At 41.3% G+C, this 14,771-nt stretch overlaps 2 protein-coding genes across 3 annotated transcripts; one reads left to right on the top strand and one right to left on the bottom strand.

The window, feature by feature from the left end:
• Positions 1 to 2: 2 nt before the first annotated feature.
• Positions 3 to 7,362, top strand: hemk1 (HemK methyltransferase family member 1). Its single transcript, XM_079509273.1, has 12 exons — positions 3 to 311; positions 374 to 547; positions 1,659 to 1,826; positions 3,508 to 3,599; positions 3,681 to 3,774; positions 4,362 to 4,499; positions 5,325 to 5,389; positions 5,464 to 5,513; positions 5,716 to 5,821; positions 6,107 to 6,202; positions 6,540 to 6,650; positions 6,932 to 7,362. The coding sequence occupies exons 2-12, from the start codon at positions 476 to 478 to the stop codon at positions 6,981 to 6,983; spliced, it is 1,044 nt and encodes a 347-aa protein (XP_079365399.1). The 5' UTR covers positions 3 to 311; positions 374 to 475; the 3' UTR covers positions 6,984 to 7,362.
• Positions 7,363 to 7,498: 136 nt separating this feature from the next.
• cisha (cytokine inducible SH2-containing protein a) lies at positions 7,499 to 10,420 on the bottom strand. 2 transcript variants are annotated; one of them, XM_079509274.1, is made up of 3 exons: positions 9,578 to 10,420; positions 8,856 to 9,034; positions 7,499 to 8,478 (listed from the first exon to the last, which is right to left on the bottom strand). In XM_079509274.1, exons 1-3 carry the CDS (start codon positions 9,595 to 9,597, stop codon positions 7,985 to 7,987), a joined length of 693 nt encoding a protein of 230 aa, XP_079365400.1. In that variant the 5' UTR covers positions 9,598 to 10,420; the 3' UTR covers positions 7,499 to 7,984. The 2 variants fall into 2 exon arrangements, with proteins under 2 accessions (XP_079365400.1, XP_079365401.1); XM_079509275.1 differs by having other exon boundaries at positions 8,856 to 9,007.
• Between the last annotated feature and the right edge of the window lie 4,351 nt (positions 10,421 to 14,771).

The raw sequence follows: 14,771 nt of genomic DNA, 5'->3' as shown, positions 1-14,771 counted from the left end.
GGGCGCGTTTCTATTCACATGAACTGAATGACCTGACTTTTGTAGTTTTTGGGATCAATTCGCTTTGCAGCTCGCAGATGATCCGATCAGGAACGGATCGATACGGCATCGATGCCTGCTTGAAAATGACCGGATTACAGTAGGCTAGCTCTAGAGTGGATCTGAGTGAGTAGTAGGTAGCAGCACATAGAAATCCGTGGCTTTCTACAGCCCTACAGGTTCAGTAAAACGCCTGATGACGCAAGGTTAGACAGTCTGTTTTGAGTCGTGTGTTGGCTATTCTATTCATTGACCACGTAAAATCTGAGTCAGTGAAGTTTATTTAGATTAGTAAACGTCAGAATACGTTGCATGCAGCATAGTGGCAGTAAAGCGTGCGTTATGGACTTGGTTGTGGTGTTTTGTGGGTGACACGTACACTGTGAGTGACTTCACATAGCATCTTCTCCTGCTGAACAACACGTGTGGGGTGATCATGTGGAGAAGACCTCTGAATGTGTTCTGTAAACACCATCGCTTTCTAAAAGGCAGCTGTGATGGAGTCAAGGTATGCTCTTAGAGACAGTAATGGGATCCTTGCGTTTAGCCTACTCTTAGGTTGTGTGATTGATTGATTGATTGATTGAAATATTTATTAACAGTTTGCAGAATTACAGTACATTTCAAGCAGAACTCAATACAAGGACTGTTAACTGTGAGTGGACGACCCAATAAAGCATTACACTTACAAGAGGGTCCACCATGTTCAAATCATCAAAACATTTAGAGATATGTCAGATATAGATCAGTGGTTCTCCTCAAATGTTTTGATTTCAAGGACCCCCAGTTTGGCAATACAAAGCTTTGGTCCATAACTCCTACGGTTTGTGGAGTGTGGACCAGAGCTATGGACCCCCATAACTCTGAGAGTGAACAAGGTTTTGTACATTTATTGTAGCCCTGAAACATGACCATGACCATGATCATGATGATGGCTCGTGAAGTACGAGCCAATTCTATTTTTGCATAGAAGTGTATATTTGTATGTCTTTAAATGTTCTGATGAATTGAAAATGGAGGACTTGCTTTTTCTGGTTTTATCCTCTTAGCAGATTTTGTATTGAACTGTACCTATTCTACAAACTGTTAATACAATTTCCTGAATCAATCAATATGAACCATGGCTAGTACATTTGCACACTCAGAGTTACAGACTCCATTTGGTTCTTAATCCTAATCCTAAACTATCAATAATTTTGCTGGGGTAACCCCCTCAAGGACCCTCAAGAACCTCAGAATCAAGGACTAAATTGTCTAGCTTTGAAGAGTTTTTTTTAAGTTGCTTTGTGTCTTAACTTATGACGTTGCAATCTGTTGGAACAACTCAATATGAACCATGGCTAGTACATTTGCACACTCAGAGTTACAGACTCCATTTGGTTCTTAATCCTAATCCTAAACTATCAATAATTTTGCTGGGGTAACCCCCTCAAGGATCCTCAGAATCGAGGACTAAATTGTCTAGCTTTGAAGAGTTTTTCTAAGTTGCTTTGTGTCTTAACTTATGACGTTGCAATCTGTTGGAACAACTCAGCCATCATTTGTCATTTATCGCTTGTTGTTAATACTGCATATCAATCAAGGTATATTTCAGTTCTACTGCTTATGGTTCTCTTTAGGGAATGTGTGGCCCCCAGGTGTCATACAGTGTCCCAGCCTTACCCACAGCCAGCATCACGGCACTGCAAGCCATGGCCTTATGGGAGAGGTGCTTTGAGGACGGAGGCATTTCTGAGCCTGAATGCTCCAGCCAGTACATTATTGCACACCTGCTTGGGGCTAAAACTGTGAGTAAACCAAGCTGTGACGGCCACCGCGGACACCATATAGACTAGCAGTGGTGGAAAAAGTACTCAATTGTTTTACTTAAGTAAAAGTACCAATACTGGCCCAGGCGGTGGCGTAACCGTCTGGGCACCCGATTGGTAATCCAGTCGCAGTGTGCCGCGGGTTCGACTCCCGAGCCCGACACGGCCTTTACTGCATGTCTTCCCCCATCTCTCCCGTTTCCTGTCAGCCTACTGTCTGTCCCTTCAAAAACCAATAAAAGGCGTAAGCCGCAAAAAAATATCTTTAAAAAAAAAAAAATACCAATACTGCAATTTAGAACTACTTTGTTACAAGTAAAAGTACGGAATTGAAAATGTACTTGAGTAAAAATACAAAAGTGTCAGCATCAACATGTACTTAAAGTACTAAAAGTAAAAGTACTCATTGTGCAGAATGTGCCATTTCACAAGTTCAAAATGTGTACAAAATCTATTGAAAATAGCAGATCTACAAGCTCACAATGCGTCGCGTTGCGACGCATTGTGAGCTTGTAGATCGGCTATTTTCAAATGGCCAAAATGTATAGGGTTGAAGTGGTTAATGTATGTTTTCTAATCAAAATTTAAATCTCCAAAGTAACCAGCAACTAAAGTTTTCAAATATTTGTAGTGGAGTAAAAGTACATTTTTTTTCTCTGAGATGTAGTGGAGTAGAAGAAAAACTACTGGAAATTGTACAAATACCTCAAAATTGTACTTAAGTACAAGTACTTAGTTACTTTCCACCACTGTAGACTAGAGCATACATGGACAACTGGCGGCCCGGGGCCTCATGCAGGCTTCGCCTTCACTTAATGTGTACTGATATATTATTGATTTCAGCTGTTACAATTCCAAACATGCAAACATGACACGCTTTAAATTACTTCAGTCCATATTAGTAACTGAATGACTAGTATTAGAATTGTATTTGTATTTGAATTCATAAACATAACTATAATTAAAGGCATTTGAAATTAAATAAAAATGTTACTTTTCAGGATTCCAATTAAAAAATAGCAAAAAATCATTCAGGATTTCAATTCAAATAATAGCAAAAATAGCTGATCTACAAGCTCAAAATGTGTCGTTTGGATGAATGTCATTGTATAAATGTTTTGTGAAAGCACCGATTGTCATCTTCACATTATGTTTTTTTTTGATTGATTGAATACTTTATTAACAGTTTGCAAATAGTACAGTGGTACAGTCTACAGTGGGGCGGCAGTAGCTTAGGGGTAGAGTGACCGGATGGCAACCGCAAGGTTCCCAGTTCAAACCCGGGCTCCCCCAGAGTTAGTGTCGAAGTGTCCTTGAGCAAGACTCTGAACCCCTAATTGCTCCCGATGTGCAGGTTGGTGCCCTGCATGGTTTCCTCCGGCATCCGTGTGTGAATGTGTGTGTGTGAATGTAATGCACAATCTCTGTAATGCGCCTTCGATAAAGGCATTTTACGATTTATATAATGATGCAAAAAAGGATAACACAAAAAGCCTGTTTCCATTCTGGTCCTATGTATTAAATTCGTCAAGGTATTTGGTCAAACATATCGAGATATTTTATATTGTCCTTATCGCAGAGCCCTACACCATGAGAAATGTTTCAACAATGCCTCTACTTTTCAATCCCTTCCACTCACATGGGTTATTTGTTTCCTCAGATAGGAAGCCTTGAAAGGGAAAGCCTGACCGCGTGTCTTAGCCGTGAACAAACTGAGAAGATGTGGGAGCTGTGTATCCAACGTCTTTCCAGGTATGGAACACCACCACTCCTGTTAACATCTATAACTGTTGGTACTGATCACAGTCAGGATGTCATGCGTTTACTTTTTAGAATTCCAGTGCAATATGTCATTGAAGAGTGGGACTTCAGAGATCTAACACTGAAGATGAGACCTCCAGTTTTCATACCGAGACCTGAAACAGAGGTTAGAAGGGAGAATAGACACATACAATGTTAATCTTTATCTGGGAGTAAGTATTTATTGTTTGTTAAAATAAGTGTTGGCCTGGGCCGTGGCTCAGTGGTCCAGGCACCTTGGCTGGTAATCCAGTCTGGCAGTGTGCCGCGGGTTCGACTCCCGATCCCGATGGCCTTTACTGCATGTCACCCCCCCATCTCTCTACCCATTTCCTGTCAGCCTACTGTCTGTCCCTCCATAAAATATATAAACTAAAGGCGAGAGCCACAAAAAAAACATTTAAAAAAAACAAATAAGTGTTATATTCTGATAGTAACATTACTGCATAGATATAATTCATCATTCGTCTGGTTTCCAGGCTAAGTAATCATTGCTCTAGAAGACGGAAACAGAAAATACATTTTCAGGTCAGGATACCAATATTATCCATAATATCCAATCAAGAGAGAGAACTTATACAGGACACAGAATAAACATGTGGAAGTGATGAAGCACAGAAATGTGATTGGCCGGAATATGATGATGTATGATGACAAGAGCACCCCTCACTTCACATGGGTGTGATTTTGTGTTGTTGTTGGTGCTTTTTACAGGAATTAGTAGGGATAATCCTAGCAGACATGCAGGTGAAGCAGGGGGCTGGAGTTTGCATTAAGGGTCAATATACATGTTTGGAAGTGGGCTGTGGATCTGGCGCCATCTCCCTGAGTCTGCTGAAGAACCTTCCACAGGTCAGCTTGTACTGTAAATCTGAACATACGTTTTGGTACTTACAGGAACTCTCTCTGGTCTCCAGTAGTACAGGGGTTCTCAACCCGTGGGTCGCGACCCCTCGGGGGGTCGCCAAATTATTTTAGGGGGTCCCCAAATTATTTTCAAAAAAAAAAAAAGATTTTGTTTTTTATTTTATTTTTCACGATTTTTCAAAAATAGCAGACCTACAAGCTCGTAGCGCGCCACTCGGTGGCGCGCTATGAGCTTGTAGATCTGCTATTTTTAAATAGCTAAATTATAACAATGCTTAAAACACCAAAAGGGGTTCCCGCCCAAAATGGGTTAAGGTTATTGTAGCAGTCAATTTATATTGGGGGTCGGGAGGGGGCGGGGCGGGGGTCCCGAGACATTGCCAAAGCATTTCCGGGGGTCCCCGGACAAAAACGTTGAGAACCCCTGCAGTAGTACACTGGTATACAAGAGAACTGTGCACTTTTGCTAAGTGGGCCCAGGTGAGAACTGGGCAGTATCCTTAATTATAAGTTTATCTTTGACTAAGATTGACCAGGCTGTTGTACAGCAAATGCTATATGGACCTCATTGTTCATGAGTGATTAAGAATGCATTCTAGATTGTAAAACTGAGAATGGGATCAGTTCTCCCACAAATAGTGCCCATTTCTCCCTCAAAACCCAGGACCAGGTCTTTCAAGTGCCTTTCAATTCTCCCCAATGCGGGCCCAGTTGGCCATTTATCTGCCCAGTTCTACGGTTATCATGACCTTACACAGTATTGATTAGATTCTTGCCAAATAGCAACAAAGCTGTGTTTGTCTGTTTTAGATCAAAATAATTGCTTTGGACCAGAGCCAGGATGCAGTGGAATTAACCAGAGAGAATGCACTGAGGTAATCATAACATGAGAAAAGGTTCATTGTTGTCTGTTTGCTCTTATGAAGTCATTTTTGATGGTGTTCTGCAGGTTAGGACTTCAAGACAGACTACAAGTCCATCATGTGGACATAATAAAAGGTAAAGTGAACAGTGAACACTGTTAATGTATTGGGAGACATTTATTCTTTAACCACTTTCAACCTAGCGTCACTATTCTTTAGTCATGTCATGGTGAAACCTTTTGAATTAGAGTATACAATGAAGTGTAAAATAGGGCCTAACTGTTCAATTAATAGTTTCACAAAATATTTATACTTATTACCAAGAGTTTCATTCATAGATGCCGAAGCAGTTGTGGGCCTCTGCAGCCCTGTCTCAATGCTGGTCAGCAACCCTCCATACCTGTTTTCAGAGGATATGACATCATTGGAACCTGAGATCCTCAGGTGAAAAAAGGCTGTCCAATAAATACATGCTGATCTACCTTGTAGAGATTCTTTCTTGTCAAAGTTATTGACAGTGTGCTGAATCACTATGGCAATAGCTGAACCAAAAGATATTTCCAGTAACCAAACCAAACTCAGAAAAACGCTAATTGCTCAGTGCTAGTTTTCCTCCATATGGGGAAGTTTATTCCTTGGGACTTAGTCAAACCTCTAAAAATGAAAACATTTCCTCTTTTGAGATTGCCTTTCTGTGAGAATGAACGTGCAAACCCTGCCGTCCTGCAGATTTGAGGACCATGCTGCACTCGACGGAGGCCACGATGGCCTGAAAGTGATCACACAGATTCTCACTCTGGCTCCGAAGATCTTAATAAACCACGGGTAATGGACTGCACCACCTCCCTCCCCCTGTTTAGATCTTAATAAACCACGGGTAATGGACTGCACCACCTCCCTCCCCCCGTTTAGATCTTAATAAACCACGGGTAATGGACTGCACCACCTCCCTCCCCCCGTTTAATTCCTAAAAGCTGCCGCTTGTCACAAGAAAGGCATTTGCTGAAAAACACAAGTATCATGTTTCCTTCTTAAATGAGTAAAGCTTTTAAAAGCACTTCCAGTTATAATAATTCTGGGCATGTGCTACTAATTCCATCTAAAGGAACTCTTGTTCAAGTGTTGATTGAGTTAAATGTGAATGTTTTTCATTTGCTGACAGCCCCGTCTACTTGGAGGTTGATCCACGCCACCCCCCACTCATCCAGCGCTGGGTGGAGGACCACGTAGAAGGTCTACAATATGTAGACACACGACACGACATCACAGACAGGTTGTTATGGAGAAAATGTCACGCTTGACGTCTTTGATGCTTTTTTTGCCTATTTTTAAAAATGTGTTGACCTAGTATCATTTCATGTATTTATGTATTTGCTCTTATGCCTGATTTAATCATGTTGCTCACTGAAATTAGCCCAAATACAAGCTCACAATGTGTATGTCGTTACCATGTACAGTGTGGCATGTAATTCAATTCAATGGCTTTCTGCTTTATTTCAAGCTGGAGTGTGAACGATGTTTAATCTGAATGTGCTCTTTTCTCCCTGTCTTTAGGCCACGATTCTGCATCCTTCAGAAAAAAAGTCAAATGCATGATCTGGATTGAGAAACATTGAGATATGGGTTGGGTTTCACAGGCTTCAGGCCAGGTGGTCACAACCTCAGTTCCCCGAACCCCCACCCAGAACAAACACGCGCTGGCCCCCCAAAAACACTATTCAAAATGTCCTATTCACGAAAGTTTACATTGGATTCATGTTGCGTTGGGGTTTTAAAGAGGCAACATACTGTGTCAAAATGTCAATTGTATAACAGCGAGAGACGACAAAAAACAAAAAAGGCCTGCATAGGGCTGAAGGTAATTACTGAAGCCTTTTCTTAGAAGCCTCCCTCTCCGAATCTCACCCTCCCAGAAAGCATGCAGTAGTTCTACGAATCCACTGATGAATGACCCTCCCCTTCGCTGAGTCAGACGTAAGCCGCACACATTGTTAAGCTAGAAAATGAACTGAACGAACTTTGCTTACTCTGAAAAAACTACCCCTCACATACTGTACTTCTATCTCAAAGGACACAAAGCCTTTGTGAAATTTGAATGATTCAAAACAAGTGTCACAAGAAAAGTGGTTATAGAGTTTTAATCCAGTTGGGTTATAATGGGATTTCAACCACTACAACACAAAACGATGTGAAAAGACGTCTACTGTCAATTATTTTCATAGAAAAAAAAATGTACATACTTGCTTATTTAGGTAGAAAAAAAGTAAATGTTTACTGTGATAAAAAACAAAATGTCTCACTGAAAACAAGTAATTGCTCAGGAACATTACAATTGTAGAATATTACATTACAGTACTGAGCATTGTTTGTGATTAATCTCTCGCCAGGTTGTATGACAACCCAGACTTTGACAAATCAAGTCTTTGAAACCTTACACAGGCATCCCATGGCGTATTTAAGAAAAAACACACGGTCATGAGTACAGTCAGTGTGGCTTTGCCCGACTGGCCTCTCCACTGCCATTACAGCGATTGTCATATGTGGTGTGGTCACTTTAACAGTTCTTTTTCCTTGGAAGTCATTTGAAATGATTCTGGGAAGGATCAGTCATACTTTGAAGGGGTAGCCTTGCAAGTAGCGCAGCAGAGGCCTAGGGAGTGGCAGCTGGTCAGGACCATCCGAATGCGCGTTTATGGTGAGCCGTGTAAGGTGCTGAAGGGAAGGAAAGGAGTGCACCTTGTACACGCCCTTCTTGAGTTTTAGCACCACCGATGTGTCCTGGATCGTCTGCTGGCAGGGCTTGGAAGGCTTCTCCTCTGCTTTCCGCTCCTCCACTCTCCTCCCTGGTCCCATGTAGTGCTGCACCAGACTGGGCACGTCCGGGAAAGACATAAGGCTGGGTCGGGCCGGGGAACAGGAGTCCAGTAAAAACTGTGCCCCGCTGTATTGGATCCGTATGCTGGTGGGACCCCGTACAGTCCTCACGGAGAGGGTCAGCATATACTGAGGGTGGCTACTGTCCCGTACCAAGAAAGACCCTTCCGAGGCCTCCTGCAGAGCAGCATGGGCCTGGGCTGCCGTCACTGCTCCCCAGTACCATCCTGTACACACACAACGATATACTGTATTTAAATACTTCACTCTGATCAAGACAATCGTGCTCTTTACACTGTGTAGTAGACTAGCATAAATGTAATGTAATGGATGTGCTATTTACAGTGTCAATTTAGCTGTAATAGTATTATAATTTAAATAATTAAGTAATTCTTACACTTTCAGAGTTCAATGGTGTACATTTTAAATTAACACTCCAGATTTGATACTAAAATAAAATAAAAAACTATAAGAAACATTTCCAGATTATTTTAATGAACTTTTATTTTTTTTATACTTAAAAAAAATAATCATATGAACTATTATTTTAACAACATGCCTATCCAGCTAAATCATAAGGCAGACAAACCAATTCGTACTGTACCTGAATTTTCTAGATGGCAAAAATTGCTGGCAATTGCTCGCAGGTCCTTTGTGGGGTCCCAGACGGGAGCCTGGCTGCTTTGGCAGTGTAGTGCAGAGACGGTGCCAGCCCGCCGCTCAGTAGATGGACCAGTGGGTAGAATAGACCTGGGACTGGAAACACAATAGTTTGATGAGGATCTGTGGAAGAGACACAAAGCCACCTTTGTCTCGAACTTTTTTAATTTCAAGGACCAACTTTCAAATGAAACGGACGGTCCATTTGGAACCCCCTGTCCCACTAGGACATTATGGTTTTTTTTGGTGAATGTTGTTTTTCAAGTGATACAATTTGTCTTTATTTTATTAATGGTCATTAATAATCAATCAGGTATAATCAATATATTGTTCACACTTTCAATAAAAATAGGATATCGTCAGAACCGGGTCGGTTCACCAAATAGTCCTGACTTAGTTTGTTCAATGTTGAATTCGCATTCCATGTAGGCTACCGAAGTAAGCCTACTATAATTTATGGTGCTTTGTTTAATTTTAATTTCAGCATAGTCTAAACATATCTAAATGGATCAGGATCGAGGCTATTCATCCCGGCGGCAAACATTTACATATGGCTAACGAATAACCGACGTACGTCAATAGATACTTTATTTTATAATAGATTACGATTTTATCCTGAAGAGGATATAGCCTGTGTAGGTGGACTGAGACACAATGTCAACTTACCCTTGAACACACAGAATCATGGTGTCTTGAATCCGGAATCCGATGTATCAGATTACTTATTCCACAGAAATGTACACATTCGCGACTAAAAAGAAAGACTCAGGACAAATATTCCCCTTTACTATATTTTAGCCTAAAAACAACACAAAGACAACGAGTGTCGTGAGTCGTCCGTATCCAGAATCCAGGTCTACGCTAATAGCCTGCTGCCTATAGTCTCTTTTACTGAATTTCCTACAGATTTAATACATGTATTTAAAACAAATACAGTATAAATAATAAGAAAATGGAAAGAAGAGCAGCAGTGTGGAGTGTGTTCAGTGTCTCTATTCTAGAATTAAATCCAAATGTGTGAACTGAAGCCAAGGACAGCGAGCGTGCCGTGTAGGCTTGGCATTTAAAAAATCACCAATTCCTAGAATTCTATTCTGAGAACTCTTCAGTTACACCAGCGGCTCTGACGTCACTAAAGGAGACGCACTGACTGACTCCTGTTCAACCGCGCTCGTGGTTCTGTTCTGGTGGTCAACCGACCCAAAACACTGGGGGGGGGATGTTTGAAGCTTTAATTCATGAAATGCAAATGAGCCAATACAGTCTAGAGGTTTTCAACTTGTATGACACACGGTGTCGTCGTGTTTTGCTCCGGTCTAGTCTAGTCTGTACTTCCTCTGCGCCGTGCTCCCATGCTTCCAGTGAACCGGCGCTCCCAGGAATCGCGCTGTAGCTTTCCTCTTATCCACTTTCCAAGAATCGCTGCTGGTTGATCTCCGCCCACTGCTGCTCTGGCCTTGCCTACATTCTGAGAATTCACCGCCTCGCCATTAAGATAATGGGAATGCACACGGGCTATTTCCAGTAATATAGATTTCGTTTAGATGGAAAAAACTAATTAAATTGGACAAATAGGCAGCTGTGTTATTACTCAAAAGGCAACAAAAAGTTCCAGTATGTACTTTTCCTGAGGCAGTGAGGCCTGGGCAGTTAAAATGTATGTAACTTTTTACATTTAAAGCATTTGATATTTTTGATTGTTTCCAGTCTTTATCCCCATCTGTGTACCCAATCTACTTGGAAACATATCCTAAACGTGCTGTTTTTTTGTTTAGAACAACTCTATTTTAGCATCCCAATATAAGATGCTGGGCTAAGACAAAGATGGACACTATTTCCAGTAGATGAGTGGAAAAATACAATTCTTGGATATTTTTCATTTAATTAAAGTAAACAAAGCTGTTAACACACAACATGTCATCTTGTGTGAAATGAGTGAATTGTAGATTAAACATATGTATTCTTTACGTAGACATTTTGTGCATGGCTGGGTGATTTCCATGGGAATGTCAACCTGGCGTCACTATTCTATTCATGGTGAAACCTTTTGAATTCGAGTATACAATGAAGTGTAAAATAGGGCCTAACTGTTCAATTAATAGTTTCACAAAATCTTATTACCAAGAGTTTCATTCATAGATGCCGAAGCAGTTGTGGGCCTCTGCAGCCCTGTCTCAATGCTGGTCAGCAACCCTCCATACCTGTTTTCAGCAACACAGTCTCATGAATTTTACTTCAAATTATGAGGTTTGGCAAACCATTCATTACTTCACTTTTTGACGTATACCGGTAATATGGTATACATATTACGTCATGGCGTGACTTAAATGTAAAAAGGTCATATATGACATCATTGGAACCTGAGATCCTCAGGTGAAAAAAGGCTGTCCAATCTACCTTGTAGAGATTATTTTTTGTCAAAGTTATTGACAGTGTGCTGAATCACTATGGCAATAGCTGAACCAAAACATATTTTAACTAAGTAAATTTGACAAATAGGCAGCTGTGTTATTACTGTATTATGTACTTTTCCTGAGGCAGTGAGGCCTGGGCAGTTAAAATATATGTAACTTTTTACATTTGAAAGCATTTGATATTTTGATTGTTTCCAGTCTTTATCCCCTGGGTGATTGGGAATGTCAGTTTGTTGATCGTCGCAAAATCTGGGGGTAAAAAAATCTTGTTCATGTTGTCATTCCAGGAAATGGTTACCACTTCCTGGAATGACAACATGTGTATGCTACGGCTGGACTATGAATGGGTCTTTAGGCTTTAAATACTGTAACATCATGTTTTCATGTGGGCTATGTTAAACTCAGACTGTGACAAGTAAGTTAGTAGCCTTAAGCCATGTCTTTCTGTAACTTGTACAAGTACATTCTCTAGCCATGATGACGTACAAGTACTGTAGAGTACACCCTCTGGACATGACACTAGTATGCATGTCACAGGGACTTCCCCAATCCAACCCTTATGAGTGCCAAGCAGGGAGGCATCTGGTTCCATTTTTATAATCTTGGCCGGGGGATTAAACCCCAACCTCCCAATCTCACTCTAACCACAAGGCCACTGAGCTGACTGTCAGACTGTGACATACACAGCATAGGCAAGGATGATTTCTGGGCCTGCCCTGACCCCCCTTCCCTCCCCCCTCACTCACTACAGGAGATGTGGTTGCATCACACACTACAGGATGATCTTATATCCTCTTATTGTCTTAAACATGCACACATCACAACATTTTTAAAATAAAATAATGGCACATCACAATAACATTATTGATGCTATTAACCCATGCAGAGCAGAACAATGGGTTGTTAAACGTGTGGTGGTAACAGATGAACGGTTCTGATACGTCTGGGAAGACAAGACAAGATAGTCATGTTCTTGCCATATATAGATAAGCCTCAGCTGTCCAACAACGCACCACAGGGAGTTTTGACTGGTCGCTGTGTCAAGCGTCCTCTCTTTGAACGTCTGTCTCCTTGTTTATCTCGATCACATACCACCACTCCCGCTGTCCCACAGACAGCAGTGATGTAGTACTAGTCATCCAGATAAATATGAAACATGTTTGAAATGTATCTCTGGGTGGCCCCGATCATCTGTGAGCCAATCGGAAGTAATGGTTTTAAGATTGCCAGATTATCGCTCCCGATCCATTTTGACTTCACAGATGAGTAAGGCTGGGACCGAGGCTACTCCCGATCTGACCCAAAATCACCCCAATTATCCCGTAGTGTGAGCCTACCATTCTGGGCGGGAACACCTTTTGGGGTTCTTGTTGCTATGTACATTATAGCAAGATACCTTTTCTTTTCTTTTTTTTTTTTCCATATCACAAACAATACAATATAACAGGAAATAGAAAATAGAAATAAAGAAAACTTAGGTCAGTATTTAGAAGGCATGCATTTTTAGAATCTGAATCAGTCCTAAATGGGTTAAATGACTTGGGATGGATTTTATCGGCTCTGTGCATAACTGAAGTAAAAACCTCAAAACCATGCCAATCTGAGGTACACCCTGAAAAGAGGGACTGTCCTATCATGACAGCACATTTACAAGTGCTCTGGCTTGTACCATCACTCAACAATAAATGTGTTAGTACCATCTACCTGACTGTGTTTTGATAATGTGTTGTTAGATGAGCCATTGTAATACTATGCACCGTTATTAGTTATAAGAGGAGGAAGCCCAAGGCTAATGGAAAATAGTCATATTTAATGGCACAAATTCATACATCAAACAGCAACAAGGTATGTCGGACACAGTCTGACCTATACCTATATATCCTATATCCCATACCTGTATATATAATAGGTATACAGGTATGGGAACTAGCCAATCTAGACCACCCCACACAGAATTCACAACACGATTAACAAGAATGATGCGTCTGGAGGGGACGTGCATTGATTGATTGATTGATTGAAAAATGTATTAACAGTTTGCAGAATTACAGTACATTTCAAGCACAAACTCAATACAAAGGCTGTTAACTGTGAGTGGACGACCCAATTAAGCATTACACTTGTTTACAACAGGGTCCACCATGTTCAATTCATCAAAACATTTAGAGACGTACAAATAGACACTTCTATTTGCAGCAGGCCAGCAGCAAAGGATCTAGGTTCTAACTCCCTCAGCTGCTTTCCCCACCCTCGTACTACAGCTCTCCACTGTTCTTTTAAAATCAAAATGTACCGGTAACATAGACCAACTACAAAGGAACCACCATCTCTTAATTAATTATTGCTTTTAAGAGGTAGTCTGCATGGGGTGGGTGGATGGGTGTAAGTTAAAAGTCAGTGTCCAAACAGATATTTGTTGTTCTGGCTTCAGTCACAGTTAGCTCCAGGGGCGACCGCCTGTCCATGAGAAACACAAGACTCCTCTCTCATCATCTGGCAGATAAAGGACCTCTCTATCACTACCTCTCTAACAGGAACCTCGCCTTACGACCTGCTACACATCTTCACTGCTGGCAGCTTAAGTGGCATGTGAATGATACCCACCCCAGATGATGAGCGCAATTTAAAGACAAATAGCTTGGCAGAGCTGTTGCCAAATAACATTCAGCAAGCTCTGCTCCCCACAGACTGCCGCTCAATAAGCGCCTGCGCCAGCAATCAAGTGCAGTTGAGACTGATCAGCTCTGACAGTGGCCACAGCCTAGGTCAGATCAGGTGAAACCTATTAGTGTTTGATTAGAGTCATATCGCCTTCGTAGGCAACTACAACGCACATACTGATGTCACCCTTCTGCAAGTTTCCACACAATAGGCCTATACGATTACACACACACCACAGAAGCCATACGTTTGTAATTTGTCACCTGGTCCTAGCCTGAGAGGCTGAGCGATAGACAAACTGACAAACATAGACAAAAAGGTTGAGGTACTGAAATGAAGTCCCCAATGACAACCTTTTGCTTGACCTTATAAACGACTTTCATGAGCACTTCCAGAACAATGGAGGATTCTCCCAGTTCCACATTATTGCACTACAGGTAGTTATTATGCAAAGAGTTTGACACTGTCCACTGGTTTGTGAAAACAAATCTTCTTGTTGGGTTCTTGTATCCTTTGTGAGATCAGGATGGTAAAACAACAACAACTAGGGAAATGCCATGTAAATCTAGGGAGACTGCAGTCACCTTGGTGACTTGTTTCTCACTAATCCGAATCTCTGTCAGACTTCCACAACTTTAGCACCACCATCAGGACTGCCTAGCCCACAATGCAAGTTGGGAAAGTTTGGAAAAGAACTGGACCAAAAGTTTTGGACATAGTTTTTCATGCGTGGGAAGACAGATATTCTGATTGGGAAAATTATTACAAATACAATAGGGACACCT

The sequence above is a fragment of the Electrona antarctica genome (genome assembly GCF_951216825.1).
Source record: "Electrona antarctica genome assembly, chromosome: 9".
Lineage (NCBI taxonomy): Eukaryota > Metazoa > Chordata > Actinopteri > Myctophiformes > Myctophidae > Electrona > Electrona antarctica.
The sequence above is the reverse complement of the archived record's forward strand: the minus strand, read 5'-3'. Positions and strand labels throughout refer to the sequence as shown.